The 13,607-nt window shown below is 42.6% G+C and overlaps 1 protein-coding gene across 1 annotated transcript in view; it reads left to right on the forward strand.

Annotated features, from left to right (window-relative positions):
- The first annotated feature begins 9,933 nt into the window (after positions 1–9,933).
- The window catches only part of LOC100960136 (histone H2A-Bbd type 2/3-like), a 21,036-nt gene continuing 17,362 nt past the window's right edge, over positions 9,934–13,607 (forward strand). The window contains 1 exon segment of the mRNA XM_023508564.1: positions 9,934–10,036. Coding sequence (XP_023364332.1) covers positions 9,934–10,036 — 103 coding nt within the window.

A 13,607-nucleotide genomic window follows, 5' to 3' on the forward strand; every position in this document is an offset into this window, starting at 1 on the left:
AGGCGCCGAGCCTCATTAATCTTCTGAATGATTCTTTTATTTTCAATTTCATTGATCTCTGATTTAATTTTGGATATTTCTTTTCTTCTGCTGGGTTTAGGCTTAGATTGTTCTTCTTTTTCCAGTTCCATAAGATGGCGTGTGAGTTTGTTGATGTGTTCTCTTTTTGTTTTTTGGATGTGGGTATCTAACGAAATAAAGTTTCCTCTCAGGACTGCTTTTGCTGTATCCCACAGGTTTTGGTAGCGTGTGTCTTCATTTTTGCTATGCTCAAGAAAGTTAACGATTTCCTCTTTTATCACTTCCTGTACCAAACTGTCATTCAGCATAAGGTTTTTGTTGGAGTTGAGTTCCACCTTTAGTGCCTTGTGGTCTGAGAAGATACAAGGTAAAATTTCAATTCTTTTGATTCTGTTGAGGGTTTTTTTGTGTCCTAGGATAGGATCAATTTTGGAGAATGTTCCATGGGCCAATGAGAAGAACATATATTCTTTAGCTTTGGGATGGCGTGCTCTCTATATGTCTATCAAGCACAGTTGTTCTAGGGTCACATTTAAGTCCCTTATATCTTTGTTTAATTTTGTTTAGAGGATCTGTCCAGCTCTGTAAGAGGAGTGTTGAAGTCCCCTGTTATTATGGTGATATAGGATATCATATTGCTCAGACTAATTTTGGTCTGTTTCAAGAATCTGGGAGCATTTAAGTTGGGTGCATAAATATTTAGAATTGAAATGTCTTTTTGTTGTATTTTGCCCTTGACCAATATGAAGTGTCCATCTTCATCGTTTTTCACTTTAGTTGCTTTAAATCCACTTGTATCTGAAAATAAGATTGCAACCCCTCTTTTCTTCTGAATTCCGTTTGCCTGAAAAATTGTCTTCCAACCCTTTACTCTGAGTTTCAATTTGTCTTTTGAGGCTAGGTGTGTTTCTTTTTCTCTTGTTTTTTCTTTCTTTCTTTTTTTTTTTTTTTAATCCAATCAGCCAGTCTATGCCTCTTCAGTGGGGAATTCAAGCCACTAACATTTATTGAGATAATTGTTAAGTGTGGTAACATTCTACTCATCTTATTTTGTGAGAGTCCATTGCTTAGTTTTATCTTTTGCATCATTGTGGAAGCTAGGTTCTTTCCTTTAATTTCTGAGTGCTTACTTTGCTGGTGGTCCATTGTGATGGTCAGTGTGTAGAAAAGGTTGAAGTATTTCCTGTAGAGCTGGTCTTGTCGTGGCAAATTTCCTCAATGTTTGCATACCAGTAAAAGCTTTGATTTCTCTGTCAATTTTAAAGTTTAGCTTAGCAGGATATAGAATTCTGGGCCAGAAATTGTTTTGCTTAAGTAGATTAAAGGTAGATGACCATTGTCTTCTGGCTTGAAAAGTTTCATTAGAGAAGTCTGCAGTCACCCTGATGGATTTGCCCCTGTAGGTCAATTGGTGATTACTCCTGGCAGCTTGCAGAATCTTTTCTTTTGCCTTGACTTTGGACAGGTTCATCAGAATGTGTCTTGGAGAAGCTCTGTTTGAGTTGAGGCGACCTGGGGTCTGGTGTCCCTCTGAAAGGAGTGTGTCAGAATCTTTGGTGATATTTGGGAAATTTTCATCTATAATATTCTCTAGTATGGCTTCTATTCCTCTGGGGCATTCTTCTTCCCCTTTTGGGATACTTATAACTCATATGTTTGAACACTTCATGAAGTCCCATAATTCTGTCACTGAGCGTTTTGCTTTCTCTCTCTTTTTTCTGCCTCTTTAACTATCTGAGTTATCTCAAGAGCTTTATCCTCTACCTCTGGGATTCTTTCTTCTGCATGGTCTAATCTGTTGTTGATACTTTCTACTGCATCTTTAAGTTCCCTAATTGACTGCTTTAATTCCTTTAGCTCTACTATATCCTTTCTATATTCTTCATGTTGTTCATCTCTTATTTGATTCTGTTTTTGGATTTCCTTTTGGTTAATTTCCACTTTCTCAGCAATTTCCTTCATTGTTTTCATCACTTGTATTTTAAATTCCCCTTCTGTCATTTCTAACATTTCTTTTTTTTTTTTTTTTTTTTGAGACAGAGCCTCAAGCTGTCCCCCTGGGTAGAGTGCCGTGGCATTACAGCTCACAGCAACCTCCAACTCCTGGGCTCAAGCAAGTCTCCTGCCTCCGCCTCCCAAGTAGCTGGGACCACAGGCGCCCGCCACAACGCCCGGCTATTTTTTGGTTGCAGCCGTCATTGTTGTTTGGCGGGTCCGGGCTGGGGATTCGAACCTGCCACCTTAGGTGTACGTGGCTGGCGCCGAGCCTCTAACATTTCTTTATAGGTGGAATCCTCTGCAGTAACTACCTCATGGTCCTTTGGGGGAGTTGCTCTGTTCTGGTTTTTCATGTTGCCAGGATTTTTCTGCTGTTTCTCCCACATGAGTGTTTTATCTGTTTCCTTATCCTAATTTTCCTTTCACTTCCTCTTGCTCTTTAAGTTATCATGCCCTCTGACCTAAGGTTTTGATGAGTCCTTTTGGTATAGGACTAAAAGGATAAGAAGATTGAAAAACAGGAAGGGAAAAAAGATTTTTAAAAAGAAAAAAGGGAAAGGAGGAAGGGGGTGAGTAAAAGGAAATAATGACAAACAGAAGAGAGGCACAGAAAGTCAGAAACAGGAATAATAAAGGTATACAGTAGGGTGCTTTGACCCACACCTTAAAAACCCCCAACCTCTGAGGGTGCTGGATTGGGTGGTTCCCTTGAGGTCACCAACTCTTTGCCAGCCTGAGAAGACATGGTACCTCACCTCCACCAAAGAGAGAGGTAAAACAAAAATACTATAAATCAAACCAAAAGAAACAAACAGAAAACCTTACAGGATAAAATTGGGGGGGAGGACCAAATAACAGGGGTACAAACACTAGCAAAAATGAAGTTCTTATTATTAAAGATGGCTACAATGGAAAATTATATTTACACTAGAAAAATGAGGAAAGGGGAAAAAAAAAGAAAAATCTAGGGGGAAAAAAAGTTGAAATTTAGAAAATAAAAAATCCCCAAACAAAGCAGTATATGTATAGATATGTGTGTGTGTGTGTGTGTGTGTGTGTGTGTGTATATATATATATATATCTTACTGACTACTGTCGGGACAACAGGTGATCTTCTGGGCTATAAGATGCTTATCACAATGCTGATACAGCTGTATGAGATAGAGTCTAGAGGCCTCTGCTGACTTCTTTGCCCTCAAACCCTGCAGGGTTCAGAACCTAAATCTCTCCTCAGCCCGCTTAAAAGACACTTTAAACTGTTAGCCTTGGCCAAGCAGAGGCTTTCCCAGGAAAGCACATGTCCCTGGGATCTCTCCTGAAGTGGCTGCCTGCTTATCAGGTGTGCCAAAACCAGCCTGGGTCTATGTTCCTGAGGGCCAAAGCTTCAGGGCAGCTCTCCTACTGCCAAACACTGAAAGCTCCACTCTTCACCTCAGTCTCAGTCCCAGCCTTTGGTGCTGTTCATGGTCACTAGATCACTTGTCCAAGGTCTCCCAGCCTGGGCCTCACTCTGCGACCCTGAGGGCAGAGCTTACGGGGCAGCTATCCTACTATGGCTGTGCATGGCCCACAGCCGAACAATGATAGCTCCATTCTGGCCCAGTGGCTCAGTCCTAGACCCTGGACGATGCTTAAAGTCACCCGCAATCTCACCCAAGTTCTCTCAAGGTAATTCAACCAAGTGCCTACGTCCAAAAAAAAAAAAAAAAAAAAAACCAAAACAACCTGCAGGGAAAGCCTTCTCTGTCTGCAATCTCGCTGCTGTTGTAGGTACAGCCATGGCAGCCTCCGCTGCCTCAGAAGGAACAAACACAACTACTTGCCACTTCTCCACTGCTTTTGTCCTCCTCCTGGGGTCAAGAAGTCTCTTGCTGTCTCCCTGCATCCCCAAAGGGATGGTTCTGGGCAGAGCCCACAAGCCAGAGGTGCCTGGGGTCTTCTCTCCCCAATTTCATTGTGCCTGGTTGCAAAGAAGCTATTACTCGGCTGCCATCTTGCTCTGGATCCTTCCTTGTTGACTTCTAATTGATGTGTTTTCAATGCTTGCATGGTGATATTTAGCTTTTGTTTTATTACTGTGGAGAGATTAAAAACTTTCTTTTAGTCTCAAGAGTTTAAAACGTACTGAGTACTAAAATAACTTAGAATTATAATATAGGTATCATGTCTAGTGTATTTGTTTGGCACCACTTTATGAACGGAAAAGAGTCTAAGTTTGTCATTTGGCTGGCACTTAAAGTGTACCTGGTAATGAAGGATTTTAGATAATTAAGTCTATAACATCTTGAATATTTACATGGGGACTACTTGTGTTTGTCACATGTAACAAAAAGACCAGTGTATTTTACAGATAAGGTCAGGTTGGAATCTGTGACCTTCTGGTCTGGAGTTTGTTGTGTTTCTTTTTTTTTTTTTTAATTGGCATTTTTATGTTTGTAGTGTCTATGTGTCTCCATCAGTCTATGGGAACAGATTATAAAATATTTGATATTGAAGGGTTTTGGTTTAGCTTTGGAAGCCATAGGGCTTAGTTTTGTCACTTAACTAAGTGAGTTTAGACTTTTTCTCTGTCTATATACAAGTTTTAGTGTCAGGAAACTTTTTTAAGAGGAGCAAGTGAGCTGCTTTAGTTTCATAGGCCTGGATGGTGAGTCATCTATAATACTTGGTGATTTGACAATGGTCGGCATCACGAGGGTTAGTGCACAACCTTGCACCTCAGCATTATTTTAAGAGGTGCAAGGTCGTCTGTGGAATCAAACTATAGGGTTTGATTGTAATATTGCTTCAGTATGTTATTTAGAAAAAATCTAGCATCATCTTTGTTTTCAATGTAGGGGAAAATTCTTTTTTCTAGTGACTTTACTTGGGTAAAAGACAATTCTTGAGTTTCCATAGATGTTGGCTCACCAACAGGAGAAGCAGTGTGTTTCTTCTCTGGTTGTGGATGTCACATCTTGTCTTCCAGGTTGGTTTCACCAGGCATTCCTGTTGGCAGAAATAAAAATGAGTTCATGTTATTTTGTATAATCTGGATGTTGGCATAACTAATAATTAGATTGATTAGTTAGTGTGGCCAGGGTTTGAAAGACTGGTATAAAGGGAAGCCGGGTCTGTGTCTGACCTGCTGGAAAAACTGTAAGGGCTAATCAGAGCAAGGCATAGTTAGAAAGAAGAGCCATAGTGGAAGATAAAAGGGAGAATGAGGTAGCTTGAGGTAATCTCCACTAAGCTTCCAATGTGCAATTCTTAAAGGGGGAGGCTTAAACAAAGTGTCTAAAAGGACCATTTGCAGAGGTTTTAAAAGATGAAAAGGAATTTATAGATGAAAGAGTGGATCCATTGATCCATGATCTTGGGAAAAGTTGTCTACTTCATGAAGCCATCTGCTTCAGGGGCTTGGGAACTGGCCCTGAAAATTTTTACTTTCAGGTCATCTGTAGGGGTTGTCCTCTAATTTTTAGTGTAGTTTGGCATGGCTCACAGGAATCCAGGAGGATTTTTCTTTTATTTTTATGACAGTATAAGTGGTTAGCAGTACTTCATAAGTGCTACCAGACAAAGAGGGTCCAGCTGCCGGTCACTGTCAGCCAATATGCAGAGATGGGGATAAGTCCACCAAACTTTTGAAGGAGCTAAGGAAATTTCACCCCAAAACATGATTCCTTGGTATAACGATTATTTTGAATTGAAGGCTATTCATAATCAGGAAACTCTAAAGGAAGACTTTCCTCTATCTACCTAAAATCTCAAAGGGCCTTTGGACTCCTTATCACATGCTAATAGACCTGGCCCTAAGTTCTTTTGAAGCACCAGACCTGTCTCTCCGAGTTAATCTGCAAATCAAACTGTTTCCACCTGTCAGCACACATTCCCCCTAGCAATGCAATGCTGCACATATACTTTCCCCACTCTTCCCCCTCCCTTCTAAAAGGTATCTTTAAAAGCCACTGACCATCACCGAGATTTTGGGAAATCATTCTTGTGGTTTCCCCCGCCCCCACCTCACCCCCCAGCGCTGCACATGGTATTTGGAAATAAACATTTGTCTTACTAATCTACCATAACCGTGAGTCCATCTTTTTAGCAAACCAAACCAGGGGAAAGTGGCAAGTTTCGCTGAGACCCCTTCAGTTTGGGGTCACGAAGGGGATATCAAAGCCATTGCTCTCCGGAAGGCCACGACGTAGGAGGATTGGACCCTGACACCAGCCAGCACGTGGTGGGATATTTTACTTACCAGTTGGGCTTCCAGGCTTCCTCTCTGTGGGCTCTGGTTGAGCAGACAGCAAAAGATCTTTTTTGTTCTTTCCATATTTAAGATTGATAAGAGAAACGTTTTTGTTGGTGACTAGTCTTGGAAGCAACTCTGGTACTGGTATATTTTTAGATACTTTGTGGTGTATGAATGTTCGTATTGTTTGATACCATCTCCTCTCAGAAATAGCTTTTATTGTTATTGTCGGGTTTTTTGTCTCATGGTTTGTCTTTCTGTGTCGTTTTGTCTAATGAGGGTTACAGTAAGGCAGAGCTGGGGCCTACCCCCCACCCCTTACACACACACCAGCCCATAGTTCAAACCAGCCCCACATACCAGCAGTTATATGGTTCCTGTTGGTCCCTTGTCTTTTAAGATGAACTTTGTTGCAGATCCCTGAAACAAAAACCGTATGAGGTTTCCCTCTTGTCCTGTTCTATGTCTCTGATCTTGACTTTGTGACTGAGTAGGAACTCTCTCCTCAGTATCTGCCATCTGGAGGGTGTGTTTTGTCCGGGGAACACGTCAGGTGGCCGGTCTGGAAAGACCGGAAGTTCGAGACAGGTAAGATTCTAAGCAGCAGGCTGTGTGTACTCAATCTGTCAAGCTCTGAGGTGTGAATCTTTTTGTCATTATCTGTTCTAATATAGACCTATTTCTGAGAGTGGTTTGGAAATCATGGGAACTGTCTCCTCTAAGTCCTCTACAGGAACACCTCTAGCTTATATGGTAAAAACTTACTCTAAACCTGGGTGGTGGCTGTGGCTCAAGGAGTAGGGCGCCAGCCCCATATATCAGAGGTGGTGGTTTCAAACCCGATCCTGGCCAAAAACTGCAAAAAAAAAAAAAAAAAGAGAGAGAGAGAGAGAGAGAGAAACTCTAAACCTGAAAGACTACCAGACTACCACCAGGACTTTCTATAAAGAGGCTTATTAAACTGAGTCTCTTTTGGAATGAATATTGAATGAATAGAAATGAATAGAAATAGAGATGAATAGAAAATTATAATTATAAATGACCAGAAGATGGATCCTTTGAACTAGAAAACTCCTTAATTTAAAGAAAATTCTAGAGTGTCGAGACCCATCGGGCTCCTATGGCCCTGGTCTCGGTGCCCTGAGCAACCTCCGCACCAGCCTTTTATTGAAACGGAATGATACAGGTGAGGGGAGTAATTAACAATGACTGCATGCTGAGGGCACCACGGGCTCTTCTTCCACAAGGAAACTCCTGTGGAAGAATGGCCCGAGGTCCACACCTCAGCTGCAGATCATCTTGCTCGGATGTCATCTGGCTCTTGGCATCTCCTACATTTCCCCCCTCTAGTGTATGTATTAAAGACATTTCTGAATAGGCAAGGGAGAAGGTCTGTCATTGGTTGTTTCTGCGCTCCTCACCAAGGAGCTTTCTGCTGAGTAAAAGAAACAAAAGAGCACATAAGCATAACAAAAATGCACCGTCTAATTCGAACATAAAGGAAACTCATGTTAGTCAAACTAGGCATGGGGGAAAACTTGTCCCCTATGTGCTAATCACCATTTAACTATGTGCTATGGGCTGACCCATAGGGCTCATGACGCTTCCATGGGAAGTATTAAGCATCACCCAAAGCTTAGGTGGAGAAAGGGCTGCAAACTCAGACCCTTTCCAAAAAGCAGTATAACTTTAAGTAAAGAAAGGTCAGGTGCCCAACTGAAATAGAAACGAACCCAACAAGTGAAATTCTCTTACCTTGCCAATACCAGAATAACATTTGCCTTAAAGCCTTTTGTTCGAGGTCTGTGTTGTCCTAATTGTCCATGGTTTAGACGATGCATCCTAAGCTTGCCTGGGGCTTAATATACAGCCCAAAATAATGAAATCCCATATCAATCCTCCCACTCTGCATAGAAGCTCCTGCTGCCTCACCAGGGAAAAGGGGCGCTGACCGCTCCTAACTGCTTCCTGCTGAGACTGGGCAGCGACATGGGAGAGGCAGCTCGAGTTCCCGCAGAGGAGATTGATCCAGGATTTCTCCACTATGAAATCACCTAAACTAAGGTCCTGTAGAAGAAAGGTTAGTGAAAACAAACTTGTTTAAGGTGCTGGTAAAGTTTCCTGCTCGTGTCGAGGCTTAATCCAGTGGGCTGGTAGCTACTGCTTTTCTTGATGTTCTGTAATAATATGGGGAAAGCCTCGACCCCATTGCAGCATGTAACCTGGCTTCCACTCTGTCATATCCGGTTTTTTTATAAAAGATAGGTTGTTGTACTGGAGAGGATGGTGCATGAATGAGAGATGTCCAATGGCGTTCTGCAGCTGTCTTTTCATCATTGCTGAGATTGAGAAAATTAAGAGCAAAAAGAGCTTTAGTGAGCAGAAACCTAGGACTATTATGTAAGGGGAGGAAATGAACTGACCCCTTCTTTTAAAGCAGTAGCCAGTAAATTAGCCTCATAGGATTCTGTTCCTATGTCAGCACATGCCCGTATATACTTCTCTAAGGGAGCGTTTTGTGCTCTCAAAGGTCGCAGGGCCTTTTGACACTCCGAGTTGGAATTTTCAAACGCTGAAGTTTGGAAAAGCATGTCTCTCAGCTCTGGCTGGGCAACAGCCTTATCGACTGCAGTTTTTAGTCGGGCTAGAAAGTCAGTATAAGGTTCATTTCCCGACTGCATTATTTTAATGAAAGATTTAGAGACATCTCCAGGAGCCTGAACCTTTTCCCAGGCCCTAGAACAACACAGTCTTGTCTGGACTACGGCTATGTCATTGTATTGAAGCTGATTGGGAATCCCTAGCCACTGCCCAGACCCAGTGAGCTGTTCAGATGTTATTGGGATGCCTCTCTGTTGGTTTTGGCGACTCATTAGGTCAGCCTTCTCCTTCCACCAGGTTTTAAACTGTAAATACTGTCCAGATTCAAGAACAGTTGTGGCTATCATATCCCAGTCATAGGGAATGAGCCGCTGTTCCTGTGCAAGCCCCTGTGACAGACCGCTGGAAAATGGGAACTGCATACCGTATTGTGCTACAGCTTGTTTCAAATCTTTCAGAGCCAAAAAGGTGATCATATGGTGGTCAAAACGCTGGCCCCCTTGAGGGTGTTGCAGATCAGGAGGAATGTCAGTGACTGTAACCGGAAAAAGCCCCGAAGTGTTTTCCCACTCAAAGTCACCAGTATTACACCCTTCTAATACAGCCTTCATAACAGAAGTCACAGGCGGCTTGTTTACATAGGGAGGTGCTGAGGGCAAAACGGGGTGCTCTGAGTTAGCATTTCTGACAGTGAGACTATTTATCTGATCTCCCAATTGTTTAATTTGTTCAGCCATAGTGGTCATAGAGCTGATTACTTGCTCATTCATATCCGTATCATATGCTCTCGCTTCCCAATTTTTCTTAGGTCCAGTTTCCCACAGAACCTCCCTACCCTCGCTTTCAGATACTGATTGAACATCGCTTTCTTCCTCAGTTTCTACTTCCCGCGACTGCCCAAACAGAAAGTTACCCATGTCTTTGCTTATTTTATCAGACACCTTACTTATTCTGAGCGCGGTTTCTTAATTTCTAAATTGGCCAAAGGTCCCACTTTCCCTGAGTGTGTTTCCCTTTGGACTTCCTTCCACTGTCTACCAAAGGCCTCACCTACATCCGGGTGTTGTCTCCTTTGGTCCATGTCCCTGGTGTCCTGTTGTGTCCCGCTATATCCTGCCAACTACACCAAAATGTCGCAACCCGTCGGGCTCCTACGGCCCTGGTCTCGGTTAGCGCAGGAAGGTACCAGGCGAGAGGCGGATTAGAAGTACAAGCCTGTGGAAGGCGGGCTAGCCCTTACTTTCCGGGTAGCCCAGAGCAACTGCCGCACCAGCCTTTTATTGAAAGGGAATGATACAGGTGAGGGGAGTAATTAACAATGACTGCGTGCTGAGGGCAGGAGCTCTTCTTCCACAAGGAACTCCTGTGAAGGAATGGCCCGAGGTCCACGCCTCAGCTGCAGATCATCTTGCTCGGATGTCATCTGGCTCTTGGCGTCTCCTACACTAGAGAGTTCTCATCCTAAGCAATTGCCTTATTTATATTCATGGGAAGATCAAATTGAAAGAAAAACAGACATCAGTGTTGTGGCTAGCCTTACAAACTCCCTTTCAAAAAAACTGAAGAGCAGAAATCTGAATTAGAACAAAAGTTAAAATCTGTCTCCACCTTAAACCCCCCTCCCTCCAACTTGTACTCCTCTCTATCCTCAATTACTTGTTCCTGATCCCCCAGAAGATCTTTTGGATCACTGGGTTCCTGGCCAAAATGAACCTCAAAATCCAACCCAAATTCCTCAACAATCGTCTTTAGGAGATTTTAAAACTATTTTGACCCCAACCTTTTCAGGAAACTGTGTTGATAACCAGTTGACTAACTTAATTTCTGTATCTCTCCAAAATTTACAGAAGGCCCTCAGGCCTGATTTACAATCCAAGAACATACAGGCCGATTGCGTAAAAGTTGATAAGCAAGAAGTAGGCCTGGTACAGAGACAAAGTAAAGCTCGGTATTCCATGCCATATAATGCCTCTTATCTCCCAGGGCTGTGTAATCTAACTCCATCAGCCCTGGACCTGCCTGTGCAGTGTCCTTTAAGAACGTATCCAGGCCTTCCCCCACAGAGCATTCATGTCCCCTGGACTGCAGCACATCTTCTGAACTACAAAACCCTTTGGCCTGCACTTTCAGAAGAGCCCACCAAATTTAGAAATGAATTAGAGAGGCTTATAACCATTTATAATCCCACTCACAGAGATCATGACTGGATGCAAAGAGGTGTTCTCCACACACACAATTATACTGCAGTCATTTGACAAGCCAGAGGGCCCCTTGGAGAAGATCCTCTCCATAGAGGGAACAGGTGGCCAGATCCTCTTCCAGGACCCCCTGTGAATGACCAAGAAATTGCTCAGCTAAATGCTGACATTCAGGGTCTATTAGGGGAAATATTAGAAGCTTTCCCTCCTAAAGTAAATTGGTCTAAATTTGAATTATGTGCTCTGAAGGAAGGAGAGCATCCTAAAGCCTTTATTGAAAGATTCATCCAAGTTTTCTGAAGGCAGACACTATTAGATCCTGGGGCACCAGAGCATAGCAATCTTTTAATTTCTGCCATAGTAGGGCGGTGCCCGTGGCTCAGTGGGCAGGGCGGTGCCTGTGGCTCAGTGGGCAGGGCGCCGGCCCCATAAACCGAGGGTGGTGGGTTCAAACCCAGCCCCGGCCAACAACTGCAAAAAAAGAAAAAAAAAATTCTGCCATAGTTGGACATTTACTTCCAGACGTAAAAATAAAAACAAATTCAAAATAGTATAGTTGGCTGGACTGATCAACCTCTAAGTGTTAGAAGCAGATACCCAGTTTTTTGAAAATAACATACTAAAAAACAGGAAAAAGGAAGATCTAAAATCCACAGTCCTTGCTTTACAAATTGAATCATTGCAGAAGCAAAAACAGTTCTCTGAAAATAAATTAAGATCATCTTGTTTAGTTTCTTCACATGTCTTCAGATACTGCAGAAAACCTGGACATTGGAAATTTAACTGTCCAGCCCTTAAGAAAAAGGAAAACGCCAGGATAAACCTCCCCAAATCTCAGAAAAGTTAATTTTTCTCCTGTACAACAATATCCAGTTGATTGACAGGGACAGCCGATCCTCAGTCACACCCCAGACCCCACCATTAAACTCAAAGTAGAGGATCGGGAACTGGAATTTTTAATTGACAATTTTAATTCTACCATTTCATCGGAAGAATTGTCTCTACCTCTCGCCTCTAATTCTATTCAAGCTATTGGAATCTCCGGACAACCTATTTCGTTACCTATCTCTCAAGTTACTCCTGTATCTCTAGGTCCTCTAAATATTCACCATGCCTTTGTAATATCTGATTCTTCACCAGCAAACCTTTTTTGGTAGAGATCTGTTATATAAATTTAATGCTACCTTACAATGTAATGAAAATGGTATCTTTATTTCTCTGCCCTAAGATCAAACTCCAGACTTCTTACTCTCCTTAATAGAAATCCATTCTAATTTAAATTCCCATAATGACACAATCCTAGAGGATGTCCCAGATAGCCTTTGGGCAAAACATGTAAATGAAGTTGGATTACTACTAAGCGCAGAGCCTGTAAGCATCTCCTGGAAAAAGAACAAACCTTTTCCTTCGGTAGCTCAGTACCCCCTCTCACGAGATGCAGAACAGGGAGTTGAACCTATAATAGACTCCCTTTTACAGCAGGGAGTACTCATTTTCACTAGCTCACCCTGTAACACCCCAATTCTACCAGTAAAAAAAGGAAAGAAAATTTGATTCAGATGGAAACCAGATCTACCGGTTTGTACAAGATCTGAGAACCGGCTCGGTGCCTGTGGCTCAAGCGGCTAAGGCGCCAACCACATACACCTAAGGTGGCGGGTTCGAATCCCCAGCCCGGGCCCGCCAAACAACAATGATGGCTGCAACCAAAAAATGGCCAGGCGCTGTGCCGGGCGCCTGTGGTCCCAGCTACTTGGGAGGCTGAGTCAGGAGACTCGCTTGAGCCCAGGAGTTGGAGGTTGCTGTCAGCGTGATGCCATGGCACTCTACCCAGGAGGATAGCTTGAAAAAAAAAAAAAAAAGATCTGAGAACCACAAATTACTTTGTAATCCCTCAACACTCTGTTGCTCCTAATCCAGCTACAATACTTACCTCCATTCCTGCTAGTACAGCCTGGTTTACAGTAATTGATCTCTGCTCAGCTTTCTTTTCAATTCCCTTACACCCTGACTCACAATTTCTCTTTACATTTACCTTCAGAGGGAGATGATTAACTTGTACCCGAATACCCCCAGGATATTGTGAATCTCCCTTAATATTCTCTCAAATTCTCAAGGGTGATCTAGACTCTATAACCTTTAAGCATGGGTCCACTCTAGTTCAATACATTGATGATCTTCTACTCTGTAATCAAACTAAACAAGGTGCCCTCTTAGACTCTCTCATTCTTTTAAAAGCTCTAGCTAAGAAAGGCCGTAAAGCCTCTAAGTCTAAACTCCAGTGGGTACAGACCACTGTTACTTACTTAGGGCATGAAATATCTCAAGGCACTCAAAAACTCACCCCAAAACATCTTCAGTCAATTTTGTCTATTCCCCTTCTCCAAACTCAAAAACAACTATGAAAATTTCTAGGAGCAGCTGCCTACTGCCGCCAATGGAGTCATAATTTTGCTGCTAAGTCATTATATTCCCTCCTTCCTGACAGTATCCAAGAACCTACCCTCTGGCCCCCAGAGACATTAGATTCTTTTAAAACTCTTTTTTTTTTTTTT

Source organism: Otolemur garnettii, unplaced genomic scaffold, assembly GCF_000181295.1.
Source record: "Otolemur garnettii isolate 467f Iridium unplaced genomic scaffold, OtoGar3 scaffold00259, whole genome shotgun sequence".
In the NCBI taxonomy this organism is placed as follows: domain Eukaryota; kingdom Metazoa; phylum Chordata; class Mammalia; order Primates; family Galagidae; genus Otolemur; species Otolemur garnettii.